General features: G+C 36.1%; 1 protein-coding gene across 5 annotated transcripts in view; it reads right to left on the bottom strand.

Moving 5' to 3' along the window:
* SNCAIP (synuclein alpha interacting protein) overlaps nucleotides 1–27,188 on the bottom strand; it is a 107,347-nt gene that overhangs the window by 8,495 nt on the left and 71,664 nt on the right. For 4 of the 5 annotated variants that reach the window (XM_014055988.2, XM_087715842.1, XM_014055987.2 and 1 more), the window contains 7 exons: nucleotides 25,495–26,342; nucleotides 21,021–21,200; nucleotides 17,163–17,276; nucleotides 12,456–12,581; nucleotides 10,044–10,213; nucleotides 3,521–3,613; nucleotides 1,084–2,131 (listed from right to left, as the gene is read on the bottom strand). In XM_014055988.2, coding sequence (XP_013911463.2) covers nucleotides 1,084–2,131; nucleotides 3,521–3,613; nucleotides 10,044–10,213; nucleotides 12,456–12,581; nucleotides 17,163–17,276; nucleotides 21,021–21,200; nucleotides 25,495–26,342 — 2,579 coding nt within the window. The remainder of the gene's footprint in view (nucleotides 1–1,083; nucleotides 2,132–3,520; nucleotides 3,614–10,043; nucleotides 10,214–12,455; nucleotides 12,582–17,162; nucleotides 17,277–21,020; nucleotides 21,201–25,494; nucleotides 26,343–27,188) is intronic. The other variant, XM_087715843.1, reaches the window with a different exon arrangement.

Below are 27,188 nucleotides of genomic sequence, written 5' to 3'. Positions count from 1 at the left end.
GAGTGTTTTCTCTGGTAGTCATCATTCTTATAAATAAAGGTTGAAATTTAGCTTCCTAATTCTGATCCTTTTGCTTCACTTCTGGTGCAGCATTACCCAATGCTTTATACCTACCCTATTCTTGTCCATCACCTATCTCTTTGTAAGCCAATCACATTTCAGTTGCTTTACGCTCATACACAATGTTCAACATAAGTAAACTCTTTTAAATAATTCTATACAATAGCTAGTAATGTCTTAAGTAAGTCAGTGTGCTTCATAACTGGGATATGGTTTTTTTTTGCTCCCCTAGCATAAATGCTGAAATAGAAAGGTTTGCACTTGTATAGAACAGAAAATCATTCAAAGCTGGAACATGTCAGTCCATATGAATGTTTTAACACATTATAATAGCTGCCAAGCACAGCATTTAGGTAAGGGAAACAGAATGTAACACCATGCTTGGCTCCCCTGGTGCTTCATGTATTTATAGTTTAGATTTTTTTTTCACATGGCTGTATTCCTATTTCTGGTTTTAACAGCATTGCATGGATATGCCTCCCTAATAATATTTCTATAATGTATTCCAAATAAAATATTTATTCCTCTTATCCAATCATCTCTCTCCCTCTGCATATAAGAAATATAGAATATTTTATCTTTTGCTGAGAGGTTTGGATTTTAAGAACCATCTACATAAAAACTATTCGTAGTCTGAATTCATACCAAAGCAAAATGATGAGATATTCCTTTCATCTCTGACCTATATATAAAACAAAACACTCTGATATTTCTTCTGTGCACTAGAGAATGCAAGCTGGCTTTTACTGTCATCACTTCATCCAAGCAAATAAAAAAGTTTGCATTATGATCCATATTTTGAAAAAAGCTGAATAAGAAATCTTTGGGTTACACCCTTTCCAATTTTTCCTTGCCTCCTTCCAGATGTTACCACATCATCATTTACCTCCCCTAAGTTTCCCCAGTGATGAGCTGATATTAATTTAACCCTGCAATGCATATATCATTATTCTGGGCATTCATTTTTGGCATAAATTATTGATGAAAGCACAAGGATTCCCTCAACCTTTTATAATAACTCACTGGTTTATTTTTTCCTTTTGTAGAAGTTGCTGAATTTCCCTTGCTATCTGTGGCTTTTCTTCCTAATGAGGTAAAGGGTGATGAGGTCTTGATTAAACTGGAAGAGTGATAATTATTATTATTGTTCTGATTGCCACTCAGTGTCTCCATTATGGATCGAAATGTTCCAAATGGACGTTTCTGCTGGTCCCCAGTGTCAGCATTAGGTATTGGCCGTGGAAGAGATTTATTCTGCTCTTTGTCCTTCTCTCCATTTAAACCAATCTCTGTTTGCTCTAACTGTACCACGGGCTCCTCAAATGTCACCCTGAGTTTTGAATTCTGAGCAGTCCTGCGTTTTGAAGAGGGAGACTTGAGGGCACTCTTGGGACTCGTGGCTATTTTGGGAGCAATCGTGGTATCAGAATTGGCGTGATTGGGGTCTCCCCCAACCTGGCTTTGAGACACGGTTCCAGTCTGATAGTGGGATTCATTATCAGGATCACTGCTTTCGGAAGTGGGAGAAGGGCTGTGACCATCCACTGATTTTGAGGTTTTAATTCCAAAAGGAAACCGGCGTCCGGATGCCAAAGCATGTTTCTTAATCATGAGATGCAAATTCTCAGTGCTTTCAGTATTTTCCACTATAGGCCGTGGCCTGGGCTTATCAATTCTTTTCACAGGTGTGTTCTTTTGGTCTTCAGAATTATTTGAATCTGTGTCAGATTCACTGAGGGACCTCTGCATTAGATGCTTCAGTCTTGCTAATTTCAGTTCCTTTTTCTCCAACGGCACCTTCTTTGTATTCTTGGAAGCTTGAACATCCTGAAATTCTAAGGACAGTTTTTCCTGCATGCAGACATTCTCAGAGATTTCTTTCCCCAGCAACTGGCGCAGGATTTTGTCAGATTCCTCCTCTTTCAACTTCGGCCGAGTAGGGTGATGAGTTCCTGCACTTCCATGAATCTGAATCCCATCATGAGTGTTCAGTTTACTTTTTGATGGAGTCACATCATCTGTATCAGATTGTTTCCACTGAGGTTTGCCAGAAATGGGTGATGATGGTGAACTTCAGTGGACAAAGAAAAAAAAATAGTACAGAAGGTCAGAATCAAAATTATACAGACACAACATGGATGTTTCCATTACATTTTCCTCCCCTTTCCTATGCATCCCTATTGCCTTCTATTTTTGACCTCATCCACTTAGAATATATTATGGACTTGCACATTTATGCTACATTTAAGAATGTAAGTCTATTTGCAAGCTAGGATCTATTATTTCCAGTTTTTGCTAATCTCCTATAGAATAATTTTCTAATAAACATTTATATTAGATGTTCATAGCTTGTGAATTAAAATCTAATATTATACTTGATTATAATCAGCATAGTTTTGACTTCATGGGAATAGTAATAATATTATTAATATCAACCACAATACTAACATCATCACCAGCAAAGACAGCAATGACTATGCCTCAGAATTTACAATTCAGTTGATAGCCCTTATGTTAACACTGGAAAAGACATTGGGAAGGGGGAAAGGAGCAGGATATCTATAAATATTCTTCTCACCGTTATATTCAAATTTAATATGAGTAGAATAGCATGACTGATTTCCACTCCATTTTTACATATTTACAGAATGCTTCTGAACATTTTGAGGAAGTTTAGATGAAGACGTTAAAAAGTGATCTGAAGCAGCCGTCTCCATTTTGGCATGGAGTGCCTCCAGATGGGCAGATCAAGTATCAGGTCAGAATTCTTAGCAATGACCAGAATTCAGCTAGAATGTTAAAATTTACACTTTAGATGGTAACTACATTGGTATGCTGGAATCTGCAGTTGAAGTGTGTGTGTGTGTGGGTGGGAGTTAGGAAGCTGGCTAACCTACAATCCATGAAGGGTAAGAAGTGATGGTGAGCAGAACTTCCTAACCCTGAAGTGCTTATCTGGTTGTTCTATAGTGATTGCAGTTAGTCTGGTGAGGCTTTTGTAAATAGATGAATAGAAATAGACATACTGCTGTGGTTAATTAGTTTTCTGATTCGTTGCACCTGACATTAATCTCACCAGACTAACTGCATTCACTACAGAACCAAATAATGTGGATTTAGATTCAGTTTAGTAGCTTGGATCTTCTCAAAACTTTATGTATGCTACAGATACATGATACTGGAGAAATTACTATTGAGATTACAATTAATGTTGAGAAAGTCTTTTTCTCAAGTTTTCCTTTTCTATTATGAATTTCTGTAGAAGCAAAATAATCATAGTTTTGCATTTGACATATCAGAAACTCTTTCTTTTTCCTTCAATATGAATTTCTATTGTATATTTCTGTTATAGTTTTTAAGAACTCAGATTAAAATTTTAGTTGAAGCATAATTTAGTTGTGTAGTAATTATGAGAAATATCTATTCAGAAACTGAATCCCACTTTTATAAACCTAGTTACCTTGAAGATGTTGACTGTGATTTTCCATCTGCCCTCTGAGTTGCTAGAAGCTCCTGGAGTTGGTTCTGTAAACCCACACGCTCTACTGTCTGCCTGGAAGAAATATTACATTGTTACACTCTTTTTGTTCCTAAAAAAGCTGTCCATCAAGGTACTAAAGAAGGCACAATTGTTTTAGTAAACACCCCTTTAAAAAGGGCCCTGCTCATTTATAATTTAAGAGCTGCACTCAGAGAACATACATATACAAATGCCAACATACACAAAGGAGATCTCTGTTTTACAAATTGCTTCTAATCCTTGTGACAGCACTTTGATCATTTTATTGAACCCTCTGAAAGTTGCCTGCATTATATATATATATTATTTATTACTAGCAGTGATGTTGGTGTAAACCAGGGGTAGTCAACCTTTTTATACCTACCGCCTACTATTGTATCTCTGTTAGTAGTAAAATTTTCTAATTGCCCATCGGTTCCACAGTAATGGTGATTTTATGAAAACCTAATGAAAATGTTTTTAAATAATGCTATGATTTTTTTAAAAAAGTCAATTAAATTTTAAAAAAGGAAAGTGCTTCAGTATCAGACAAATTGAATTGAATTTGAATTGAATTTATTATATTTCTATGCCGCCCTTTTCCCCAAAGGGGACTCATAAAACCCCTACTGCCCACCATGAAAGCTGGTGGGCGGTAGGAACCAGGTTGACTACCACTGGTGTAAACTGTGAGATTAGAATTTTAAGGAAAAGATTGCCAGGGCTTTGGAATTCATAACTAGGAATTTACTGGTGTCTGACTAAACTGGAGTCACTGAAATTTGGCAATACTTTTCTTTAACACTTTTATCAATGACATGAGGAAAAAGTTAAATTTAAAAGTTACCCCCCCCCAATTTTATTTAGGCAGTATTTTTTTACTTGATAGATGGACAGGTAATCCTCAACTTACAACCACAGTTGACCCCAACATTTCTGTTGCTAAGTGAGATAGTTGTTAAGTGAGTTTTGTCCCATTTTGCAACCTTTCTTGCTGCAGTTGTTAAGCAAATTACTGCAGTTGTTCATCCAGTAACATGATTGTTAAACAAATCTGGACTCCCCACTGACTTTGCTACAAGGTCATAAAAAGTAATCAGATGTCCCTGGACACTGCAACTGTCACAAATATGAATCAGTTGCCAAGCATATGAATTTTGATCATGTGACCATGGGGATACTGCAACAGTCATAGGTGTGAAAAACAGTCATAACTCACTTTTTTCACTGCTGTTGTAACTTTGAATGGTCACTAAATGACTAAATGTAACTTGAGGACTACCTGTACACAGAATGGTGTAAATAATTCTTTACTTGCTTTTTAAAACTACAGACCATGTAAAATAGTTTATAGTGTAATGTAAAGTAATTTGGAAGGGTCATAGCTAACTCACCCCAGCCGATCAGACCTGGCCATTTTGCGGAGGAACAACTCACCACAGGATAACTCAAGAGAGGGTCAAGTGAATTGCAGCAAGCCTTGTCTTGCTTTGGTTTTGAACCATATCAAGTTAGAAGTCCTCAAAACTGGGGTGAACTGCAATTCTACTTGTGCCTCTCTTGAGTTACTCGCATTGAAATATCCCACGGTGAGTGGTCCTGTGGTGAGTTGGCCAGGGAAGTTAACTGGGATCCATTGGCTGGGGTGAGTAGGCTGCTGTGAATTGTCCCATTCTTATTTGGAATGTAAAAACTTCAGAAACTTTTGAAAGACTTGCATTTTTTTAAAAAATTGTGAAATGTATTTCTCCATTTCCCTCATGGTAGACAGTCATTTAGTAGAAAGCAAGTACACTTATTCGGCATTCATTTGGAATGATGTGACTCAACAAACACAAAATGAGGATGAACTTATATGCTTATAAGTCAAAACTAAAGAAACGAAAACAGTGTACTTTATACTAAATAAGTTTATAGAGTTGCCAGCAACACGGAAGCGATATCTAGGTTTTTCTGCTTCATACATTATTACCATTTCCATATTTAACATTAAGTGGTCAAGTATCATGTGCTAGATTATATATTTTATTTTAAAATATGACCCTTATTTTAGCTTTCATTAACAATATTTAAAAGAGATATTCAGAGATATCAGAAGAATAATTAGGAACACATAATTTTAATTTTGAAGGCAAGGATAATAATGATTCACATTTAGTGAAGATTGGATCTCATCTGAGAAAGCCAAACAGGTACCCAATTCTAATTAACTATATAACTATCTTGCAAGGTAGCATGACATTTAAATAAAATCCATTCACTGCTCATTTGCTTGGTGAAATGTCTATGGCAATGTGCCCAAACCTTTCCAGTCAGCCATAACAAAGGCCTGAGGATAAAGTTTGTATCAGAAACCAGCGCTGATTGATTAGACCATGTCATGTGACATCAAGACAGAATCTGCATTCTCCTCCCATATTTTTACAAATCTGAAAAAAACTCTGTTACTTTCATACTCAAATAGCAGATCAGTATCTTGGTATGTCTTAGACATTACTAAAAAAACAGGCACAAAATCAAGAAGAAACATCAATCTATTGGTTCTTTCCAATAAGATTTATGTTTAATAAAACAGCAAGCTTTCTATATAAATCCTTTAAAAAAAATCATTTTTCCAGTAAATGACAACTGTTTCAAGCATTAGAACTGATGCTATAATCCTTGAAAGTCTTTCTTTTGCTGTTAGCTATACAATACTTTGGAGAAGTGATCTCTTTTTCTGTATTTAAACAAAGATTTTACTGCCAGGGATTTAATTTTATTTTCCCTTTTTCCTACTGTTAAAAAGGACTAATTTTAAAAAATAATTGAATTACATAACATTATTTGTGTGTGTGTCTGTGTGTATGCCTATGAATTAGTCTTTTCTTTCTTTTTAAAGTAAACTATATATGGATTTTTCTCATAAATATGATTTTAGGTTTTAGACATTTCTTGAAAATCCATTCTAATGGGATATTTTAGGTAAATACTTTTAGAAAGATTTAGATTTAGTTATGTAAAAAATAAGTAAAATTAAAACACTAGCATTTTATTTATTTTATTGACATTGTTACTTATTTAGGTATAGTTATTGTCTTATGGGTCATGGTGGCTCAGTGGCTAAGATTCTGAGCTTGTCAATCAGAAGGTTGGCAGTTCAGCGATTTGAATCCCTAGCACTGCATAATGGAGTGAGCTCCCATTTCTTCTCCCAGCTTCAGCATTTAGTCATGCCGGCCACATGACCACGGAGACGTCTTTGGACAACACTGACTCCTCAGCTTAGAAACGGACATGAGCACCACCCCCTAGAGCTGGAAATGAGTAGCACACCTTTACCTTTTATTGTCTTATGATGCCATATTTCCAGAAGTTTAGAAAGGGATAATAGCAATAACACAACAATAATAAACACTACAAAATGGAACTTTGACTAACTCACTTATGCCATAGCTATATAAACAAATAAAATAGGCTTTAAATGGCTAGTTATGGTAAGCACACCCTTCAGCAACTCCTTTAAAACTCTCACCCCTTTCTCCCCTTTCTGTTCTTTCAAATTCTTTTTCAGAATGTTATAAACTCCATCCAACATATCTTATTCAATCTTTCCCTTTCTTTTGACCCATCTACTCTACATTTTTAACAACTTGTTACAAGAGCAAAAATTTGGGTACTTCATGCCTGGCATAAAACTATAGTGTATTTTTCAGGTTTTCTCATTATCACCTCTTTTACTCTTTCAATCAAAATCCTGCCTAACATCCTCCCAGGCACACTTAACAAACCCATCCCTTTGTAGTTATTACAGTCACTTTTGCTACAGGGGAACAATAAAAGCATTCTTCCAGTCATCAGACACAGATGCAGCCTTTGCACACATGTTAAGCAAGTTGCAAACCACATACATATTTCAACATTTCTACAGTTACACTATCTCTACCTGCAGCTTTACATCTGTCAACATTCTCACATTATGACTTCTCATTAACCTTTTCTTGACATTTATAACAGTTTTTTTTAATTATACTCTTCACCACATAACTCACATTCCCATACAAATCTCCAAAGCACTCCTTCCTCAGGCTGGTATCCCAAATAATTTCACCATTTCATTTTTAATTCCATTCACTTAGCTCAAGTCTTTTTGTTTAGTTCTTTTCACCCACTTCCAAAAATTGCTTTGCATTTTGAGGAAATATGGTGTCAGATTTTGGAGTTTCCATTCTCTTATTTCTTCATGTTAAGTGAGTAACAAGCAGCAGAAATGTTTGCAATTGTTACAGTAAGAAAAGAAAAGCTTTTTTACAGACTGTAAAACTATTTGGAGGAGATAAAGGTAGGTGACATGAAACCTCATTTCTAAAATTTAAACAAATTTGCAATCTGCTTAGAGACCTCCGGTTCCTGGTTAGACCAAAAATATTAAAATTACTGTCAAGAAATTGAGTTTTATTTGTTAATGTTTTAATTTAATTCATTTACTTTCCCCCCTCCCTCCTCCACTAGATTTTTTGCCATTTTTTGCAAGATAAATTGATTAATGTTCAATGATATCCTGTGAGGGGCTACAATCTGACATAATTTATACTATTATAAGTGTTAATTGGCGATCTGATCTCTGATGAAAAAGATGCAAATATAGTATTGATTTGTAAGGAAAGAATGACATATAATTTATGAGGAGGTATACCAGGTCAGAATCCTACTTTTACTACAAGGAGTGGGATTTTGATATACTTGGGAACAAGGAATAGTAATGAGCTTGAAGGCAGTTGGATCTTTGGCTTGATGTAACAGGACTCATATTTTCTTTAGGTAATCGCTCTACTGGAATACACAGAGACATATACGAAGTATCTTAAATTTATTGTGCTTCCTATAAATGGTTTGGAAATTGACAGCTTTCATCCATCACACATTTGGCTAGTGGGCTGCTACATTCTACACTATAGTACCTTTTCTCTCTCTCCTATAAAACCTTGCCTAATGTTTACCTTTGAAATAGAAAATTTCCAGAACAGCTATATTTTTCCTTCCCTCCGTTTAAAGCCATATGATACTGCCAGAGTGTGCATAAAAATGCAGCCACCTCCTCATTACTGCTTTCACTTTCAGAATGATTTGCTTAAAATGTGGAACAAAACTGACAGCACAAGTCCAGCTGTGGTATATTTAAGTGGATAATTTCCTGGCTCAAAGGACATAGATTATTAACTCGCTTCACAGTTGTAGAGCTTTTGAAAGGACAAATTTAAAGCTAGAAAGCATCCACATGATTTCAACCATATGTAGGCTGAATCTGTGGTACTTACAAATGGAAATGCTCATAGAGCATAGCAAAGGATCTGGAAATGGCAAAACATATTTTAAATGGTTTACCACTAGCCTAGTTTGTAGAACTAGAAACACAGAATATTTTCCCTTTCTTTCTCTTGCCTACCTATTTCCTTTTTGTGCTATTTGTACACTTACTATCTGTCAGCACTGGTTTGTAACACAAAGTTCCAAGATTATCTCTTTTTCAGGTTTCTGAATAATTTACAATTATTATTTCTGACTATTGTGGTACATAATCATGGCGCCATTGCACTGTGTCTTCATTTTGGCATCATTGTAATTTTTTTAGCATGCAGCTGACTTCAACTTGATTAAACAAAATCATATCTAACTAACTGGGCAGCATAGAAATTAAACAAACAAACAATCTAAAGAACTAGATTGACTGCTTCTCTGGAATCAACAGTGCTTTCTTCTTTTCCCGCAAGAAACTTTGTTGTCTATCAGTCCCAACCCTGAGTGTTAGTTGTGGCAGTCTCTTTAGTATGCTTAACAATCTTAGAGAACTACTTGTCAATAAAGCAGTAGAGCTATGTTTAGAAAGGCATTCTCCTTGTTTAATCAAGCAACTAGGATGAATCTGCTTTCCAATTCTTATCACTGAGCTAGTGCTGAATAGGAAAGTTTTGAATAAATTGCAGATTCTTAGGGAAAAATTATGAATAATTTAATAAGCATGTAAATGCTTTACATCCACATTTCTATATAGAGAGAGAGAGTGCAGTGGCATCATGAAAGAAATTGAGATTTGATGGTGGATAAAATTAGTTATGAAAAAAATAGAATTGAAAGTAAGAATTCTATGTTACAAGTGACATTTTATGTGTCTTTAGTCTCACATAGTCTAGGAAATTCAGGTTTATTTCAACATGTCTTGCTCACATAGCATTCCTGGAGAACCTTTTCACAGTTTACTCTTATGCAAGGAACATGTTTTCAGTATGTCCATCAGATGTCCCAAGGGGACATAAACATAAATAATAAGATATGCAATTAGCTAAGGACTCACTACCTGTTGACTGGTAGTACATCTTCAACTCAAAAGTATTACATAATCTACCACAAAGATATGCACGAACCATAAAGTAGCGTAAATTATATACAACATTAATAAAGCCCTGTTTTGAGAACAATTGGAATACCGCAATTAATTAATACTTACTCTTTTAGTTGTTTTGTTAACTTCACAACCTGGGATGCCAGTGACATACATGTCTCCACCACTACCAAGTAACGTGAACACATGGTGTATCCCTGCCGTTCAGCACTCTGAGAAGGTTTTTCTCCAACATGGTTTTGCATAGTTACATTTGCTCCATATTCCACCAGAGTCTAAAAAGATATAAATATTAAGAGCAGCTATTATGTTGAGTGGCACTGAGTTCAGTATGTATTAGAGAACTCTATGGCAGCCTTCCCAGTTTTATTCCCACCAGATATAATAGGTATACAACTTCAGGAATTAGCTAACAAAACCAACAGACATTCTGTCTGGGAATCATGGGAGTTGTAATTCCCCACAGAAGTTAATGAAACCAGCTTGGGGATGTCTAGCTTATCCAAACTATTACTGTAAGAAGAGATATGGGAGAGTGACACTTCTCACACTGCTAGTAAAAAGGAAAACAAAATAAGCACACATTTCACCATTTCAAAAACAAAGCACTGAGGGAAACGAGGCCAGCTCCCTTCAAACAGGGGGCCAAGTGGATTATTACGTAGAAAAAGAACAAAAATAAAGCACAAAGGCATTCAAACTGCTTTTTAAAAAAATGAGTAAAGTTAGTTTCTGAATATAGCTAATTGACGTTGCTGAAATTTTTTGGGTTATGGTCTTCTTTCGTCAATAAATATTAACTTTTTCTAAGTTCTTAGATTTTCGTGTGAGGTTCTAAGCGGTTTCAGTCCTGCTTGATTGGATGAAGCCAGACATGATGAATGCAGCAAGATTCAGGGGAAAGGAGCATAAAAGGAACTAGTATAAGCAGCATATTTTAGTTATTTGGTGAAAAAAGGATGAGATATAGCATTTGTGCTGAGAAGGTTACCATAATTTTTAGATGATCTTTAGAAGCTGAATGAACTAGGAGAATTAATGATTTGTTCCTTCAAGGTCTTTCATGTGTTCTTAACTTTAAAAAGCTTCAGAGAATGTGATGTAATACTTTGTAATACTTCAGAGAACGTCATGTCAATGATGGCCTTAAGCTTTTAATGTTAAATAGCTCACCAGGGATACAAAAGTTCCAATTTCATTTTCCGGTTGTTGTAATTTATTTAATAAATACAACCGACTGAGTTACTATATTGTAATTATTTTGTTAGCTGAAATACTATTGAACAATATACTATGTAGAGCACTAGCCAACCTGATAGTATTTGTTACTAGTGCAATAACTAATCCATAGAGTTAAAGGTGAATTCTTTGATCGAACTATTATTAATAAATAACCGCTACTATAAAATAAAAAGTTGACTGCCCTTTCCTTATTGGGAGTTTCAGAAGCTCCAGGATCATAGTAATGTTTAGCATTTACATAAACACAGCATCCATAGGAAATCAGATCATCAGACATAAGCATTCCACTTAAAAGATATTAGAGGTGAGAGAGAACTGCAGTAATTTAGTGTGTGTATATTTTTGCGACTTTCAATTTCCAAACATTAGGGGTGCTCAAATGTTTTGACATGCTTTGGGGATTGTAAAGATATTTTGGTTACTTTAATATAATTTAGATGTGCTTGGTAAGTAACTACCTAAATATCATAACTTTTAACATTTTGTTTCATTTTCAGTATGATAGATCACCTAGTTCCGTGCACACTTTTTAATGAAAAATATCTATTCCAGAATATCATTTAAAATTATGTACAGGTCAGTGATATGAACACTGTATAATGTTTTTTTCCTGAATTAGATGACCAATATTTTTTCTTCTTTTTTTGGGGGGGGGAGGGGGGGATGTAGCTCAACATCAGACAGTTGAAATCTTGCTTCATGATATCAACAGAAACTCAAAAGTTCCAACATAACATTCCAAGTGTTCTGAGCTAGAAACAATATATCTCCATTTTGTCCATATCTTATGCAAAATCCCATTTCTCCTGCAGGCCAAACATATTGCCTCATTCTGTTCTGAGTATACTAGAACAGTGTTCCTCAATCTCAACAACTTTAAGATATGTGGATTGCAAATCCTGGAAGTTGAAGCCTACATACCTTAAAGCATGGGTGTCAAACTTGCTGTGTCATGTGATGTTTCGTGATGGATTTCCCATTCGTGGGCATGGCCTGCACATGCCGTATCTGGCCCACAGGCCACCAGTTTGACACCCCTGCCTTCAAGTCAATATATCTTGCTGAGGTTGAAGAACACCATAGCATACATCCAATGTAATAGATCTAATGTTTCAAGTTAGCAATATTTCACAATGTTGTTATTTGTGCCTTTCCAAATGTTGCTGTCAATTGCTAGCATCCCTTACCATATTGGTTGGGACTCCTAGGATTTGTAACTCAGCAACATCTGGAGGCCACAAATTTGGCAAGTCTATTCCTGTTTTGATTATTTACCTGTATACACCCTAAGTATCCATGCTGAGCAGCAACATGAACTGCACTATTACCATCCTGATCAATTTCATCCAAAGAAATCCCTTGCTCTTGCATAAACTGAAGAAGCCATAGAAGTATTTTTTCCTATAGGGAAAAAGAGACATTTTATAAATTATGTAAATAACAAGATATGCACAGTAAATATTGATAATTAAAGTGGTGTGACATATACATGTATAAAATAGCACAATACGTTTAGCAGCTACTTGCACAACAGAATTTAACACCAATTGCATTTTAGTTCATAGAAAACCCATATTAGATGCTATTAAAATTCCACTGAGTATTAATACATTTTAAATACTCCTATCCTACAATTGGCAACTTTTCCATATGGGGAGTAAGCATTGTTGAACTGTGTATGAGCCAATATGCATATGGTTTTGTGATACTTCTAGGGTGATTCTTTAAAATATATGTGAAATCAAAACTGATATAGTTAAAATATCTATTTTTTTCTTTTCTTGGCATTAAATATTTGAACTAAATAGGAAAAAATTGTTGGCTATTTATCAATAAAAAATTAATGTTAAAAAAATGCAAGATAGCATTGTGAACATGTGTTATTGATTAGTTGTGGTTTCCTATCTATAGCATTCAAGTTCAGGCAAGATTGTTATTAGCACCTATCCATTGATGGCACATGTTGCTTCCCCAGTTATAACAAATAACGATTGGTCTATTTGTATAGCAATCCATGTTCTATAATGATGTGTTAAACTGATTAGTCTATTTATATTTGGCTATTTGGATTATTGTAATATCTCTTCAGCATTTTGATGTTATTTTTTTTAAATGAAAAGAGTAATTAAATGTTGGGAGTAATAGGATCAACTTTAATATGTCATGGGGCAGCATTATCAAGCTGTTTGGTGCCCTAAACTGAAATCAATCATTTTCACAGCAGAAAAGGATGGCGTTACAAGAATTTTTGAAGCTGAACTATTTCCCACTTAGAACCTCTTTATCTGCCAACACATTATGTCAGAGGCATTTTAGGCTTCTTTCTAACAGCCTTCCTATGATGTAGTGAGCAGCTGAATCTTTTAACTGTCAATGAATAAGTTTGATGTTCACATAGACACTTCCTATGTCTTGATCAATTTGGAAAACTACCGTTAAAAGCAGATATTTTCTTAATGGACTAAATATTCCTGAATCCCCAGCCCCTATCATCTCACAGTTGTATATTGCAATGTGGTCTACATGGGTTTACAGCTGCACGGTAGTTCTTGGGCCCCCTAGAGTGACCCATGTAACACTGCTGATTTGTGAGCTGTGCTGGTTGCCATTTTGCTGCTGGGTTTAATTCAAGGTGTTGATTATTACCTTTAAAGTCCTTTAAGGCATTTCCCCAAGCTACCTGAGGAACTGTCTCACCCCAATGGGATTGGCCTACTCCACCACTGCTGGCAGACGGGCCATGCTGCAGACCCCACTGGCCAAGGAATTCTGCTGGGAGGACTCCAGGAGAAAAGCCTTTTCTGCTATGGCTCCTGCTCTCCAGGATATCGTGCCCTTTGAGGTGAGGTCCACATCCATTTGCTTGGTCTTCTGTAGGGTCCTTAAAACCTGGTTCTGCCAGTTGGTATAGGTCCCCGTTGGGGGCATACCGGAGGTGGTTATTGAACTGAGGGGAAGTTTCTACTGCACTCTGAAGGCACTTTTCTCCTGCCCTTGCTACTTTTGATAATTTTAATCTTAATATTTTTTATCTTAATATTGAATGCTTTACCTTGCTGTTTTTAACTCTGCTATAAATCACCTAGAGATGCTTCTAAGTGAGATGGATGGAATATACATTTAATAAATGAATGAATGAATGAATGAATGCACAAATTCTGGTGACATTTATGTTTTAAATATTTAAACCCTATCTCGTATCTAAGTAGTATGCTGAAGCTCCACATTCCTAAAAAGACATGGCCAGGGACATAGCAAAAAAATAAATTTGATGTAAATCATATTTAATTAAAATTAATTTAAGTAAAGATAGTTATTATGATGATTCTATGTCTTCAAATTATAAAATGGCAAGGGGCCTTTTAGGCCAACCATGTTCTTATTGAAGGAATCCAATTTAAAATTCAAAAATTCTTCTTCCATTTCCCCCCACAATTTCCTTATGAGATGGGTTGGGTTGAGAGAGATTGTTTGCCCCAAAGTCAAACAGTGAGCCTCTGAAGGGTAGACATTCCTTCAAATATTTGTGAAAGGTAGTATATGTTTCTTTATTCATATTTCATTAAGATATATTCAGTTCTCTTAGTATCTTTAATATTTTCTACTTCTTATATTGTAACTATGTTTAGATTTAGAATTCCCCATGAGTTCTCAGCAGATTCAGCAATACAGAATTATAGTAAATAAATAAAATCATAGAAATCTATTTACGCATTGATCAAATTGATGAATTTGCTTCTAAATGCTACAATTAATTATATTTATAACCAGTTCTAGTAACCAGAATTTCTAGAAATCATCAGTGAAGCAGGCAAAATAAAGGCAGTGAACTGCAATAAACCTATACTTTTCCCCCAGATAAACTCTTTTAAAGCAATGGAAGAATGAGATTAGTAAAATTGTAATAAATAAAATAAAATAAAATAATTTGTAAGTGCTATTGAAGCAAAACAGTTGTTGCTGACATATAATAAAATATAGAAATAGAATGATATATGGTCAAAATATATTGCAGCAAACAAAGTCCTGGAAAAAACTTGGTAGAGCTGAAAGCTGATTTGGTTTGGATTATGAGAAGAGCAATATGAGTTAATCAATATAGTTTAGAATTGTTACACCAAAAATCTGTAATCAGTCAGACAACAGATTTTTGAAAAATATTCATTGGAACAAGTACTTAAGATTGTTCAGAAACCAAATGACTAAGATGGAATGCTTCTTACAGATTTGTATGTTGAAGAAAAGGTTTATGTAATCTAAAGTTAGTTTTTCTTCAGAGCTATACTTTTATGGTAGAAAATCTAGTTTTTAGTTAGTGACTATTTGTCAGTTTTCTACAATCATATATAACCTACATACACTGAGCTTTTTGAATTAATCACTCTTAACAAATTGAAGAAGACGTTGCCAGTGAAAAAGGTGCCAAAATGAGATCATAGGTTGGAGATGGGGGGATAGATTTGAGCAACTTCAGAGTAATTCCGAGGTTTGTAGAAGTATAAAAATATTTTAAAATACTAAAGATGAACTCCACATCCACCAAACAGGTCCCACTTGTACATTAAAATAAAACACAGGATTTATTTCCACTATTTAGACCAAATATGTGTTTGTTGAGCCAGTATGTTTGGCATACAGAGTTGGAAAATAAATAAAGCTCATTTTTGTTATTAACATTTTCCCCAGTCTAAAGATCCACATTACTGGGGAAGTGCACAATCTACATCTCCTTCTGATGTCACCATCTGGCAAAGATCCACCTGGCTCCTTTACGCTTTCTGAGAAATTTGGGGTTCAAGGATATTCCTTAATTCAGACCTTGAACTAAGGCAAGACAAGAGCTCCCCCCACAACCCCCCCAAAACATCCTGTACAAGCTTTGCAGGGCAACATTGACATCAAGGGGTCTATTCTTTAGTGTTACCCCCACTCTTTTTAAAAACCTTTCCTATCATAGGAAGTATTTACTCAAAAAACAGATATCATGTGTGCCAAGTGCTAGAGGAAATAATTGTGTATTGAATCCATTCAAAAACACTAGTTCCTTGTAAAAATATTTCCCTTGACCTGCAGCCAATTCTGATGTTTATATGGGTTATCTTTTGATTGAATAACTTTTGAGTATGTTAAAAAGTATCTTGCAATTCTTATAGGTTAGAATTGTTTTACATTTATTTCTGCAGTTAACAACACTTAAAAAGACTTTGCGTTTAGGCTTCACTTCAGGGTTGAAAGTAAATTTCAGTTCTCAAGATATTTGCCTTATTCAGCTCTTGGCTTGATTTGTCTGAGGATTCTAAGACATGACTCAGCTTGATTAGAAATTTCATTGCAAGCAAGAGCAAAGCTTTAAACAGAGCAGCTGACTTGCCTACAAGCAGCTCAAAGAGGTTAGAGTCGGTCTTCTATAGGCCTTGTGCTTGTCTCTTCTTTTAATGACTGTGGAACACAACTGATGGGTGTTTACACAACGGTTCTCTTGAACTTGGAAACCACTGGCTCCAGTTGTGCCAGTATCAACCTTCACACTTACCATAAAATGCAATTAAACAATGCACAGTTAGTCCCTGATGTATGGCCACAATTGAGCCCAGAATTTACATTGCTAAGTGAGAAATTTGTTCAGCGGGTTTTGCCCCTTTTTATGGCTTTTCTTGCTACATTTGTTACACAGTTGTTAAATTAGTAACACGGTTGTTGAGTGAATCTAGATTTCCCCATTGATTTTCCTTGTCAGAAGGTAGCAAAAGATGATCATATGACTCTGGGACATTGCAGCCGTCATAAATATGAGTCAGTTGTAAAGCATCTGAATGTAGATCACATGACCAGGGCGATGCTGCAATCATCATAAGAAAAAAATATCCCATTTTTGGTACAGATATTCCCATTTTTATTGATAAGCAGAATACATAATGCAGTGAGGACAGTCTGAATCAATTATTTTATATACATATGTATATGATATCTGTCTTTCTGTACCTGCCCATAGCATCCAGCATAATGGATAAGGCTTGGGTGATCCTTAGAGCAACTCAGTTCTGCAATAGCTTCTGTTTCACTCACCATCCATCGCACACACTCCAGCTGACCATTCTAAGAAAAAGAAAGAAAAGGAAGACTTTTTTTCACCCCAGTTCCGCTTATTTGTAGGCATACCATCATCACAACCACAAACACACACAAATAAATATCTGTCCTGATCGTTCACACGCCAGGCTGCTTTCTTATGTGCTTATTATCATAATGGCACTGACTGCAGACTTATTTACAATTTATGAGTCATTTCTGCTGTGCAAACATCATTTGCTTCTAAGTGGCCTAAGAATTAAAATAGTCTTGAATGCATCAGTGTTTCCTTGATGGCATGTTTGCAGGAATTCTTCTGTAAATATATATTTATTTCACGCAAACCCTTAGCAATCACTGCTGCTTTCCAGATGTTTAGGACTACAGTTCCCACATTTCCCAGACAGGATGGCTGCTACAGTTCTAACATTCTGGAAGCACCATCTTCTCCCAATTCATGATGTTAATATTAAAAATAATGTAAACATGAAATTGACATTGTTTAATAAAATGCAGATTTTGAGGGAGAAGAAGATAATAGATCATAGGATATTAATTGTTAATTCAAAGGGAACAATAGTTTTATCTGGTAAGGATTTCAGACCCAAAATATCTGCTCTTTTTTTACTTGACTTTTTTCCAATTTTTCTGATTTTGATTATAGGGTCTGTGGTTAGAAAAATCAAAGGGTTAGACAACTGTGTTTTTAATCTTGATATTCTAGTAATAATACCCACAACCAGGGTTAGATAATTCTCATTATATATTTATAGCATTTTCCCCCATACTTTTAATAACAGTCCAATGTTAGGTGACACTACTATATGATGCAAGGATATCCTGCAAGGATATCCTGCAGCAGGTTTATGAAAATAGGTTACTTTCTGAATAAAATGTAAAGCTTTTTTCAGTGTGATTGTATAAATAAGGATAAATAAGATGAAATAAGTACTTCTTATACATCTTTATTTCAATGTGCAACATTTAAAACTAAGACATCTTAGATATTAAAGCTTTCTTGCATTATCTCATGAAAATAAACATACTCTTTCAAAACCTAGCTGGCATATAAGAACAAAAAAGAGCTATATTCCTTTGTATGCTTATCTTGCAGCAAGTCTCACTGTAGTCCAAAGGATTTATTTCTTAGTAGACATGCATACTAATGCATTGAAAAATAACACATTTCTTTATAGCTGACAGCTATAAAATACAAGAAAAAATTACATTTTATAGTATTGCTGAGTACTTGTAAAATATAACAGCATACACAGAAGGACTATGTTAGAATGCAACTTCTGCAGCTGAAGAAGACTATGTCTGTTTTGTAAAGTATTGTAATGAAGACAGACAATAAAGCAATTAAACATGATATAATATATTTAAAGAACATTAAGATCCAATAAAAACATTAAAAATGCCCTTCCCCTCCCAAGAGCTATATGTATTGCAAAATGTAATTTTGGAGATTGGTTACTTGATAAGGGCTGAATCATAATGCAGCTGAGCTGCACAAACTAGAGGTATATGCTTATATCTCCCCACCACTGTCAAGTCTTATGCAAATATAAGGTCAAGAAATCATAAAGCCCATCTACTGGCAATTTAAGGAAAATATTAAATTGAAATCTTTTGGGTGGATCTCCCAATTGTACTCGGTAACATAGTTTATTCATCATTTTCATAGTCATTAAATGCAATTGTTTTAGAAGTGATTCAAAGACAGGATACCCATATCTTTCTAGATATTCTATTTAGTCATTTTGAGGCAGGAGCTTGTTTATTAGCCTTACTAATACATTATTTTAAGAATCCTATAATGCACAATTACAGTACTTGAAAATAATACTCTATTAAGTATACAGACCCCTCTCCAAATTAAGTGTGTATTAAACACTAGTATTTCTGCTTAGGTTTATCCATGAGTTCAATAAAACTAGTAAGCCCTCATGGTTTGTAAGCTAAGGCTGCATTCTTATGCAAGTTTATGTAGGAGTAAAATTCTTTGAACATAATATGAATTATTTATTTGAATAACCATACATTGTGGTTTTCAAATTAATTTTATATTTTCTGCTCGGTCCAGTGAGCACTGATGCTAAAGAGCAGCCAGAGAAGAGAAACACTCTATGGTAATAAAGACCACAGAGCAGCAAGTTGAAGGTTGCTTCTTCCTCATTGTGCACAAGTCATTTTCTTAACTGCTGGCCATTTGACAGTATATGTGCCTTTATAGTACAGTTCATATTGTTCTTGTTTTTAGTAAAAAGGTATTAGCAAAGGTTTCTCCTGTCAGCTTGTGTCTGACTCTAGGGGATGGTGCTCATCTCTGTTTCTTAGGTGAGGAAGCCAGCATTGTCCGAAGATGTTTTTGTAGTCATGCGGCTGTCATGATTATACAGAAGGGTGGACTTCAAAAATTTTAGCAAGGGGTTCTCTGCTTGATTGCTGGGTGGGCATGGCCATGGTGGGCATGGCCTAGCTGACATCCTGCCCCATGGTGTGGGGAGGGGTTTGCACCCTGGGCTCCAGAGGCTTTCTTTGAGTCTCCAGGAGGACAAAAACAGCCTCCCCAAGCTCTGGAGACCCTCTGGAGGTCAGAAACAGGCCTGTTTCCAGCCTTCAGAAGTTCTGGTAGGCCCATTTTCCACCCTCCCCAAGCCTATGCGCATGCCCTGCATTTACCTGCATCCAAAACAGGCTGTGTGGGGTCTCCTGGAAGAGGCGGGATGGGCCAGCCAGGAATGGGATTTGGGGTTTTCCAAACTGCACAGAATCTTAGTTAGAGGTTTTCCCTGCAAACCCAGCAGCCCACCCGATTACACACCATTTGCAGCACCTTCCTGTAATGCTCCGGTGCTTCCTTCCCACATATTTCCACTTTGAGGCAATAGGCAAAATGGTGCCTAGTTGTAGTTTTGTTTCTTGCATGTTATTGAAGAATGAAAGAGACTAGACTGACTTTCCATTAATTTATGGGTGCCTTTCCAAATACTGACCATAATCTAGAATAGCCCTATCTGGCACAGGACTAGATTATTTGTGGAACCACCTACCCAAGGGTATCTACTGGTCCCACCCATTCTAAAAGGCAGATTTTAGATTCCCTCCTTGAAATGTGGTTACCCAGAAGGTATGCCTTTTGTCTAGCTATGCTTATCCTTTGGAATGATCTTTCAATGATCTTTCTATTGTCATTTAGAAAGACTTTAAAACTTAGCTATTCACTCTGGAACTGCACTAAGATGAGTGAATTCCTAATCAGGAAAAGTATGAATGTGAGCCAGATCTGCTACCCATCAGTGTGAAGTCACAGCTGCCAGTTCTTTAGCTAACATTGCCCTTTATATCCATTAAGTTCTTCCCAAGAACCTAGGATGACATAATATATTGATGTAATATATATAGTATATGGATCTAAGCAATGTGTCTTTTTGAGATTGAGAAATGGAAATTTTATCAATGTACAGATATTCTAAGTACCATCCAAGACTTTACTAAGTGTCAATAATAATTTATGCCACAACATTTCAATTTCTATTTTCAGATCTTGAAACGTTGTGATATTTTCCAATTCTCCATACTTCTCTTTTTCAAAAAGCACAATTATACTTGGGGTATTATGAGTGAAGACTTTTATGTTCACACCAGTTTTTCATTTCATTCTTATGGTTCATTCAATAATATAGTCCATATTATTATGTCTAAGGAAATGTCTATTGACAAATGGGTACCATGTCTCTTAAATATCATCATAGAACTTTATATTACCTTTATTGCTAAGCCCGCTGGAGTTAGCTGTTCGCTGTTACGCTCATTCAGGCAGTCTTCACCCATCAGAGAAGTAAGATGCTGTAAGCACTCAGCATGTCCTCTCGATGCTGCAACATGTAAAAGATTGTTGCCACTTTCATCGTGGATTTTGTCCAGATTGTCTGCTGCAAGGTGTGGCTGTGCAAAAAGATAAAAACTGGAAGCGTTAATTCATTAATTCAGATAACATACAGATTAACAGAGTTGGAAATGATCTTGTAGAGATCATCTAGTCCAACCCATCCGCCCAAGCAGGAGACCCTACACCATTTCAAGGTCAGCTTTTTTAGCTGCTCCTAAATTTATTACTGTATATACTCAAGTATAAGCCTAGTTTTTCAGCCCACTTTTTGAGCTGAAAAAAGCCGCCTCGGCTTATACTCGAGTCAGTGAAAAATTTGCCCGAAATGGAGGAGAAAAAGGGGCGGGGCCATGCCGCTGGGTGACGCTCGTGAATGGCCCAGCGCCCCTGAGTTTCCCCTCCCTCTGTGTCAGTTTGCCGCGCAGCGTGCACCTCACCATCCCCCCTCCTCACGTTCTAATGTAATGCTGGGCTATCTTACGATTCCCCTTCCTCCCCCTCCTGCCGCTCTGCAACGATGTCCCACCTCCTCCTTGTTATGGCAAGCAGCCACATAGCGATGTCCCACCTCCTCTGGTACAGTGATCCAATGATAGGAATCACTGTGCCGTGTGTCATAGGAGGCGGGACATCATCATCACAGCGGGACATCAGCATCATGAGGTGAGTGAAGTATTTCATTGAATACACCGGTATTGTGTGATAATAATTTGTTATGCAGAGCAAATTTTTACAATGGCTACTGTATATTTAATGGGCACAGGCAGGCTGTATATGTTATTCAATGGGCAATGGCATTATTGGTATCTATTTTTATTTTTGAAATTTATCGGTAGCTGCTGCATTTCCCACCCTAGGCTTATACTCGAGTCAATAACTTTTCCAGTTTTTTGTGGTAAAATTAGGTGCCTCGGCTTATATTCGGGTCGGCCTATACTCGAGTATATACGGTAGGTTAAAAAATACAGATTATGTTTATTGGATGTTTTTATATTGATACAGGTGATCCTCAAGTTACGACTGTAACGGATCCTGTTAGAACTTGTGAAAGTCGTAAAATAGTTTGGTCGGTCATGTGAAAGGCCCGGTTTTATGACTTTTTGTGCAGCTCGCGTTAATGATCACCATGATCATTAAGGGAATGCCATGTTTGTTATGTGAACTGATTATTTTCTATGGGCGTGGTTTTGCCAAAAACTGGAAGTAAATGCTGTTTTTTGGCAAAACCATCATAAGCACAGTCATGTAACTATGGGGCATTGCAAATAGGTGTAAGTGTGACCCAGTTGCTGATCACTTGAATCACAGTCATGTGAGCATCGGGTGGGAGGGTGGATGCTCAACCCCTGAAACTTCAAATCTGAGTTTTAAGTAACCCCAGGTAGATCTGCCTGGACTAACCCTGTCAGTTGCTAAGTGAGCAGTGTAAGTTGAGAACTACCTGTATGTAATTGAACAATAACTAATTTGTGAAATTTAAATACATTTTTTTTAAATTTCTAGAAGTTATTAATGAGAGTCAGACCAAGAATGGATAATGTTAAATGACCAAAACCATGCTTTCGAAAATTTCTACTCCCACCCACCCTTCGTGTTCAAAAGCTGCAGGGTTGTGATATAATATTATAACTATATGAAGGAATAGGACCTTTAGGCCTTTTTCACTTTGAAAGCTTTTTTTTTTTAAAAAAAAGAAAAACGTATCTGTCCAAGATTTAATACATCATGTTTCTTAATGGGTTTTTTTCAATAAAAATCAGTAGGAAATTTATCCTGGGTTTGCTGAGTTTGGGCTGCCTGGTCCAGTAAGAATTTTAAGAACAATACATGGATTAGAAAACTGTTTTTGTAATATTTGGTATAATTGTCATTTTATTTATGTATACCTTATGTTTCAGAATGTGAGGGAAGCTGAACTGGTTTTCTGTGTTCTGGAATGGGTTTCCCTTAGACTTACCACCTCCTTGCTGACTTTTAAGACATTATTGAAAACCAAATTATTTCAGAGGGTACATTCTTGATGGAATGTATTGCACCATTTTAAATTCTTTTTGCATTTCCCCCATCACTGATATTCACTTAATTGCTACTTTATTATATAACTTGGAAGCTGCTTACAGTCAATTGACTACAGTGAGGTATAAGTTTAATAAATGAAAGAAATAATGCCCTAATTTTGCAGATTTAAATCTTCAAAAATACTCTAAGTTAGAAAAGACCAAATGGTGTATTCTTCATTTATAGCATTTTGTCCTCTCCACCCTAATCTTATTCTTTATTTGAAATAGATTTAAGAATTTATTGTACAAACAAAATTCGTAACCGCATCTGCATAATATCCTTTTTAGGAGCAACAAAATGACAACAAAGAAGACAGAACATTTTCGGATTCTCCATAACTCTTAATGATATAAGATATTATTTCTAATACTAGATGAAGCCTAACATTTATTACAACTACCAATTACTATTAACAATTTAATAAACATTCACCATAATCAAACTGATTCTGAACTTCAGTGTTTCCTAACTGGTTTCTCTCCATCATTTGGTTTTTTAAATAGCTGACCTATGGAAACATTCTAAAAAACCAGAAAGCTTTCACACATCTTTGTATTATTTCGAATGATTCTAATAAAGAAAGCTAATCAAACAGTGGGGGTTTTTTTCCAGATAGATCAATAGGGGTACAACTTTTTATTTATTTTTTTCTTACACATAGGTTCTTTGAACCCTGGCTTCAAAAATAATTAAAGGCTTTCTGTATTGATTTTTCCCTTTGTAGCAGACAATATCAGAAATATTTAGATCTGCATACATTGCTAGAGTGTTACAGTTTTTATAAGCTTTCATGTATATCAGAATAATTAACTGTTAAGGTAACAGTCATGTCTAAGTATCTAAAGAATCGATGGAATTAGCCTTAAATGAACAGTATAAAAAAAAGCATCATCAAAAGATTGGAAATAGTAAACTAGAGCTTGGGACACAATGTCCAATATCATGTGTCCACATATATCCATATATAACTCTTCAAACAAAAGACAGAAAATAATTGGAATGCCCTAGAGGATTTAAAAAACAGTGTTTCCGTCTAGGCTGGTGAGGCATAAGACTGAAAATTAATTGCATAATGCCACTCATTTTTTGAAGGCAGAGCTGGTCTAGGCAAGGATGAATATTGATCTACTGTAATACAATAGACCCTTGTTCCTAAGGGATTCCTTTAGAACAATATAACACTACATTGTGTGGTTTATTTTGTGTCTACTAGTTCATCAGATCAAGCAAAAATAAATGCACAAGCTCATTCCACTCTGTGATTGTAACATTTATCCTGCAGTTTTGCTAGTTGCATTAGAATTTAGTGACACCATTACTGTTTTAGGATTAACATCATCTTCAATTTTTCAGTAATAATATGACAGAAAACATTGGCTTATCTCAACAGGGAAAAGTCAGCAGTGAATTAAGGTATCACAACTGATCTTACTGCTAAGAGAGAGAAAAAGCCCACAAACACTAAATAGCTAAATAAATAAATGGAAAGAGAAAAGGCAAAAGGGAGAAAAATTAGGAAAATACAGATAACTGACAGGTTTAGGCTGTCAGTAAAATATACTGATATTGGACTAAGTCCCACTGAATTCCAGGGCTTCAGCTGAAGAGATAAGGTTAGGATCAGCCCTTAGTGACACTCAATACTTTTATTCAGACAACCTGTATCAAATAACACAGAGAAAAGAATAACTCACAGCTTTTACAATTGCAGTCTAATAAAGTAATAGCATCTATTGTTTTGTGCTGAATCTAATTGACAACTGTACTGTTTTTGAAATCATCATCTAGAGGAATCAAAGCAAAACCAGGTATAAAGTGAACAGTGCATATAAAACTTGTTTTCCCTACATCAACCTTATTTACTTGCGTACTGTTACTCTGGAAATGTCTGATCATAAAGCTGGGACTCTGTGGGTTAGAGGCCAATGGGGGCTTGTGTGTGAACTCCTGTTCATGAAAGCTGTTGCAATAAGCTGGGATAAGCACTCCTGAATAATAATTAGAACAAAACAGAAGACTCTCTGTTTCTATCGCTGGCCTCTAAATAGAAATTGAACTCAGTAACTAAACAACTGAAACTGTACCAATTTGAAAAACAGAGTTACATACAAATTACAAAGGTAGAATATATCTTTTGCTAAATAAACCACCTAAACATACCTTCACTGCAGGCTACAATCAATGTATATTTTGCAGATTACATTGCATACATCATTTGTATGCAATTAGGGAAAAATGTATATTTCTGGCTTTGTCTTGAGTGCCTTATGAATTATTTTGAAAACTTACCAGAAGTGAAATTTGTCCCTCTTTCACAATATTTAAGATGCTCTTAGTTTTTTTCACATCCTCATTCTTTTCTTCTGAATTTCCAGAACTGTTCCAATTCACACTGCTGCTCAGTTTGTCATGCTTGCTTTCGGTACTTTGCAGATGGAAAGTCCTCAATTGGCAGTGGGATACAGACTTCTCCATTTTTTCAGCCGAAGTTCTATTGAGGAAGCCCTTGCTGTGGGCTTCAGGTTCATGGACTGAACCACTTTTAATGAGTGGCTGTGGAAACTCATGTTCTTCCACTAATTGCTTATGCTGATCAGTGACAATGGAGTGTGCTTTTTTCAACTGAGAGCCTTTCACAGGGGACAGAACACAGAACTGCGTTGTTCCTGTTGGGGCCTTTTCAGTGTCCCCTACAGGGCCGGACTTGCTGCTAAGACCATTCAGTGTTGAATACACATTCAAAATCCTTTTCTCGGGAGCTGCCTTTGAAAAAGTGGCAAGCTGCTGGTTCGATTTAATATAAGGCACATCCAAAATTTCATCCATGTCCAAATCATAGTGCTCCAGCTCGCCGAGCAAAACTCCTGGTTCAACACATTTAGTTTTTAGACTGTCACCATTATCTGGAGTTTGATCATCATTCTGAGTCATGGATGGAGAATCATCGCCTTTCTTGTAGTCCACCTTTTGATTCTTTTGGTCATCACTCTCATTGTTTTCAGAGCTTTCTGGTTGGTGCTTAAGTGGTGAAACCCTCTTTACTGGTCTGAATTTGCTATACATGTCTGCAATGCCTGTTGGTTTTTGTGTGTTTCCAAGGAGTGTTGAAACTCCCGAGTTCCAGTTTGTGGTGGACACTAGAAGACACAAAGACAATTTAGAACAAATCCTCTTCCATCATTTTGTGGTTCATGCTTTATTATCCTGCAAACTTTGAACAAAAACTAGAATTGTTCTTAAGCAAAATACTATGGATAGGTTTCCTTAACTACCTTTATATCTTTATACATATATATTTGTAAGCAAGAATTAGATGTAAATTTGAAAGGAAGTAATAACGTTGATGCTTTAACTAATCTGGTTAAAGAATGGGATTTAGACTTGAATAAAACAGAAAACAAAAAAATGTACATTGTAACTTGAAGTACTCCGGATTTTATTCCTTTTTTTTAATGTAATGGTGATAGTTTGAAAGGAAATGAGGGATTCAATGTATATTGGGGCAAGTGATAGTGGAAGACTTCAAGGCGCTAGTCGTCACTTATAAAGCCCTTCATGGTATTGGACTTGGGTACTTGAGAGACCGCCTGCTGCCAATTACCTCCAATAGACCGATTAGATCCCACAGATTAGGCCTCCTCCGAATTCCATCCGCCGGCCAATGCCGACTGGCGACTACCCGGAGGAGAGCCTTCTCTGTGGCTGCTCCGACCCTCTGGAATGAGCTCTCCATGGAGATTCGAACCCTCACCACCCTCCAGGCCTTCCGCAAAGCCCTTAAAACCTGGCTATTCCGACAGGCCTGGGGCTAAAGAGCTGTTGCCCCCCGCCTCGAATGGTATGACTGCTGTGTGTTTTTAAATTATGTATTGTTATGTTCCGTCTTTTTTATTTCTTGTCTGTACCCCCCTCCCCTGATTTGAATTGTGAGCCGCCCTGAGTCCCCTTGGGGAAAAGGGCGGCATATAAATGTAATAAAATAA

The sequence above is a fragment of the Thamnophis sirtalis genome, unplaced genomic scaffold (assembly GCF_051295495.1).
Source record: "Thamnophis sirtalis isolate CommonGarterSnake01/CBP01778 unplaced genomic scaffold, rThaSir2_p1.2 scaffold_5, whole genome shotgun sequence".
Classification (NCBI taxonomy): Eukaryota; Metazoa; Chordata; class Lepidosauria; order Squamata; family Natricidae; genus Thamnophis; species Thamnophis sirtalis.
This window is presented reverse-complemented; position numbering and strand designations above follow the sequence as displayed.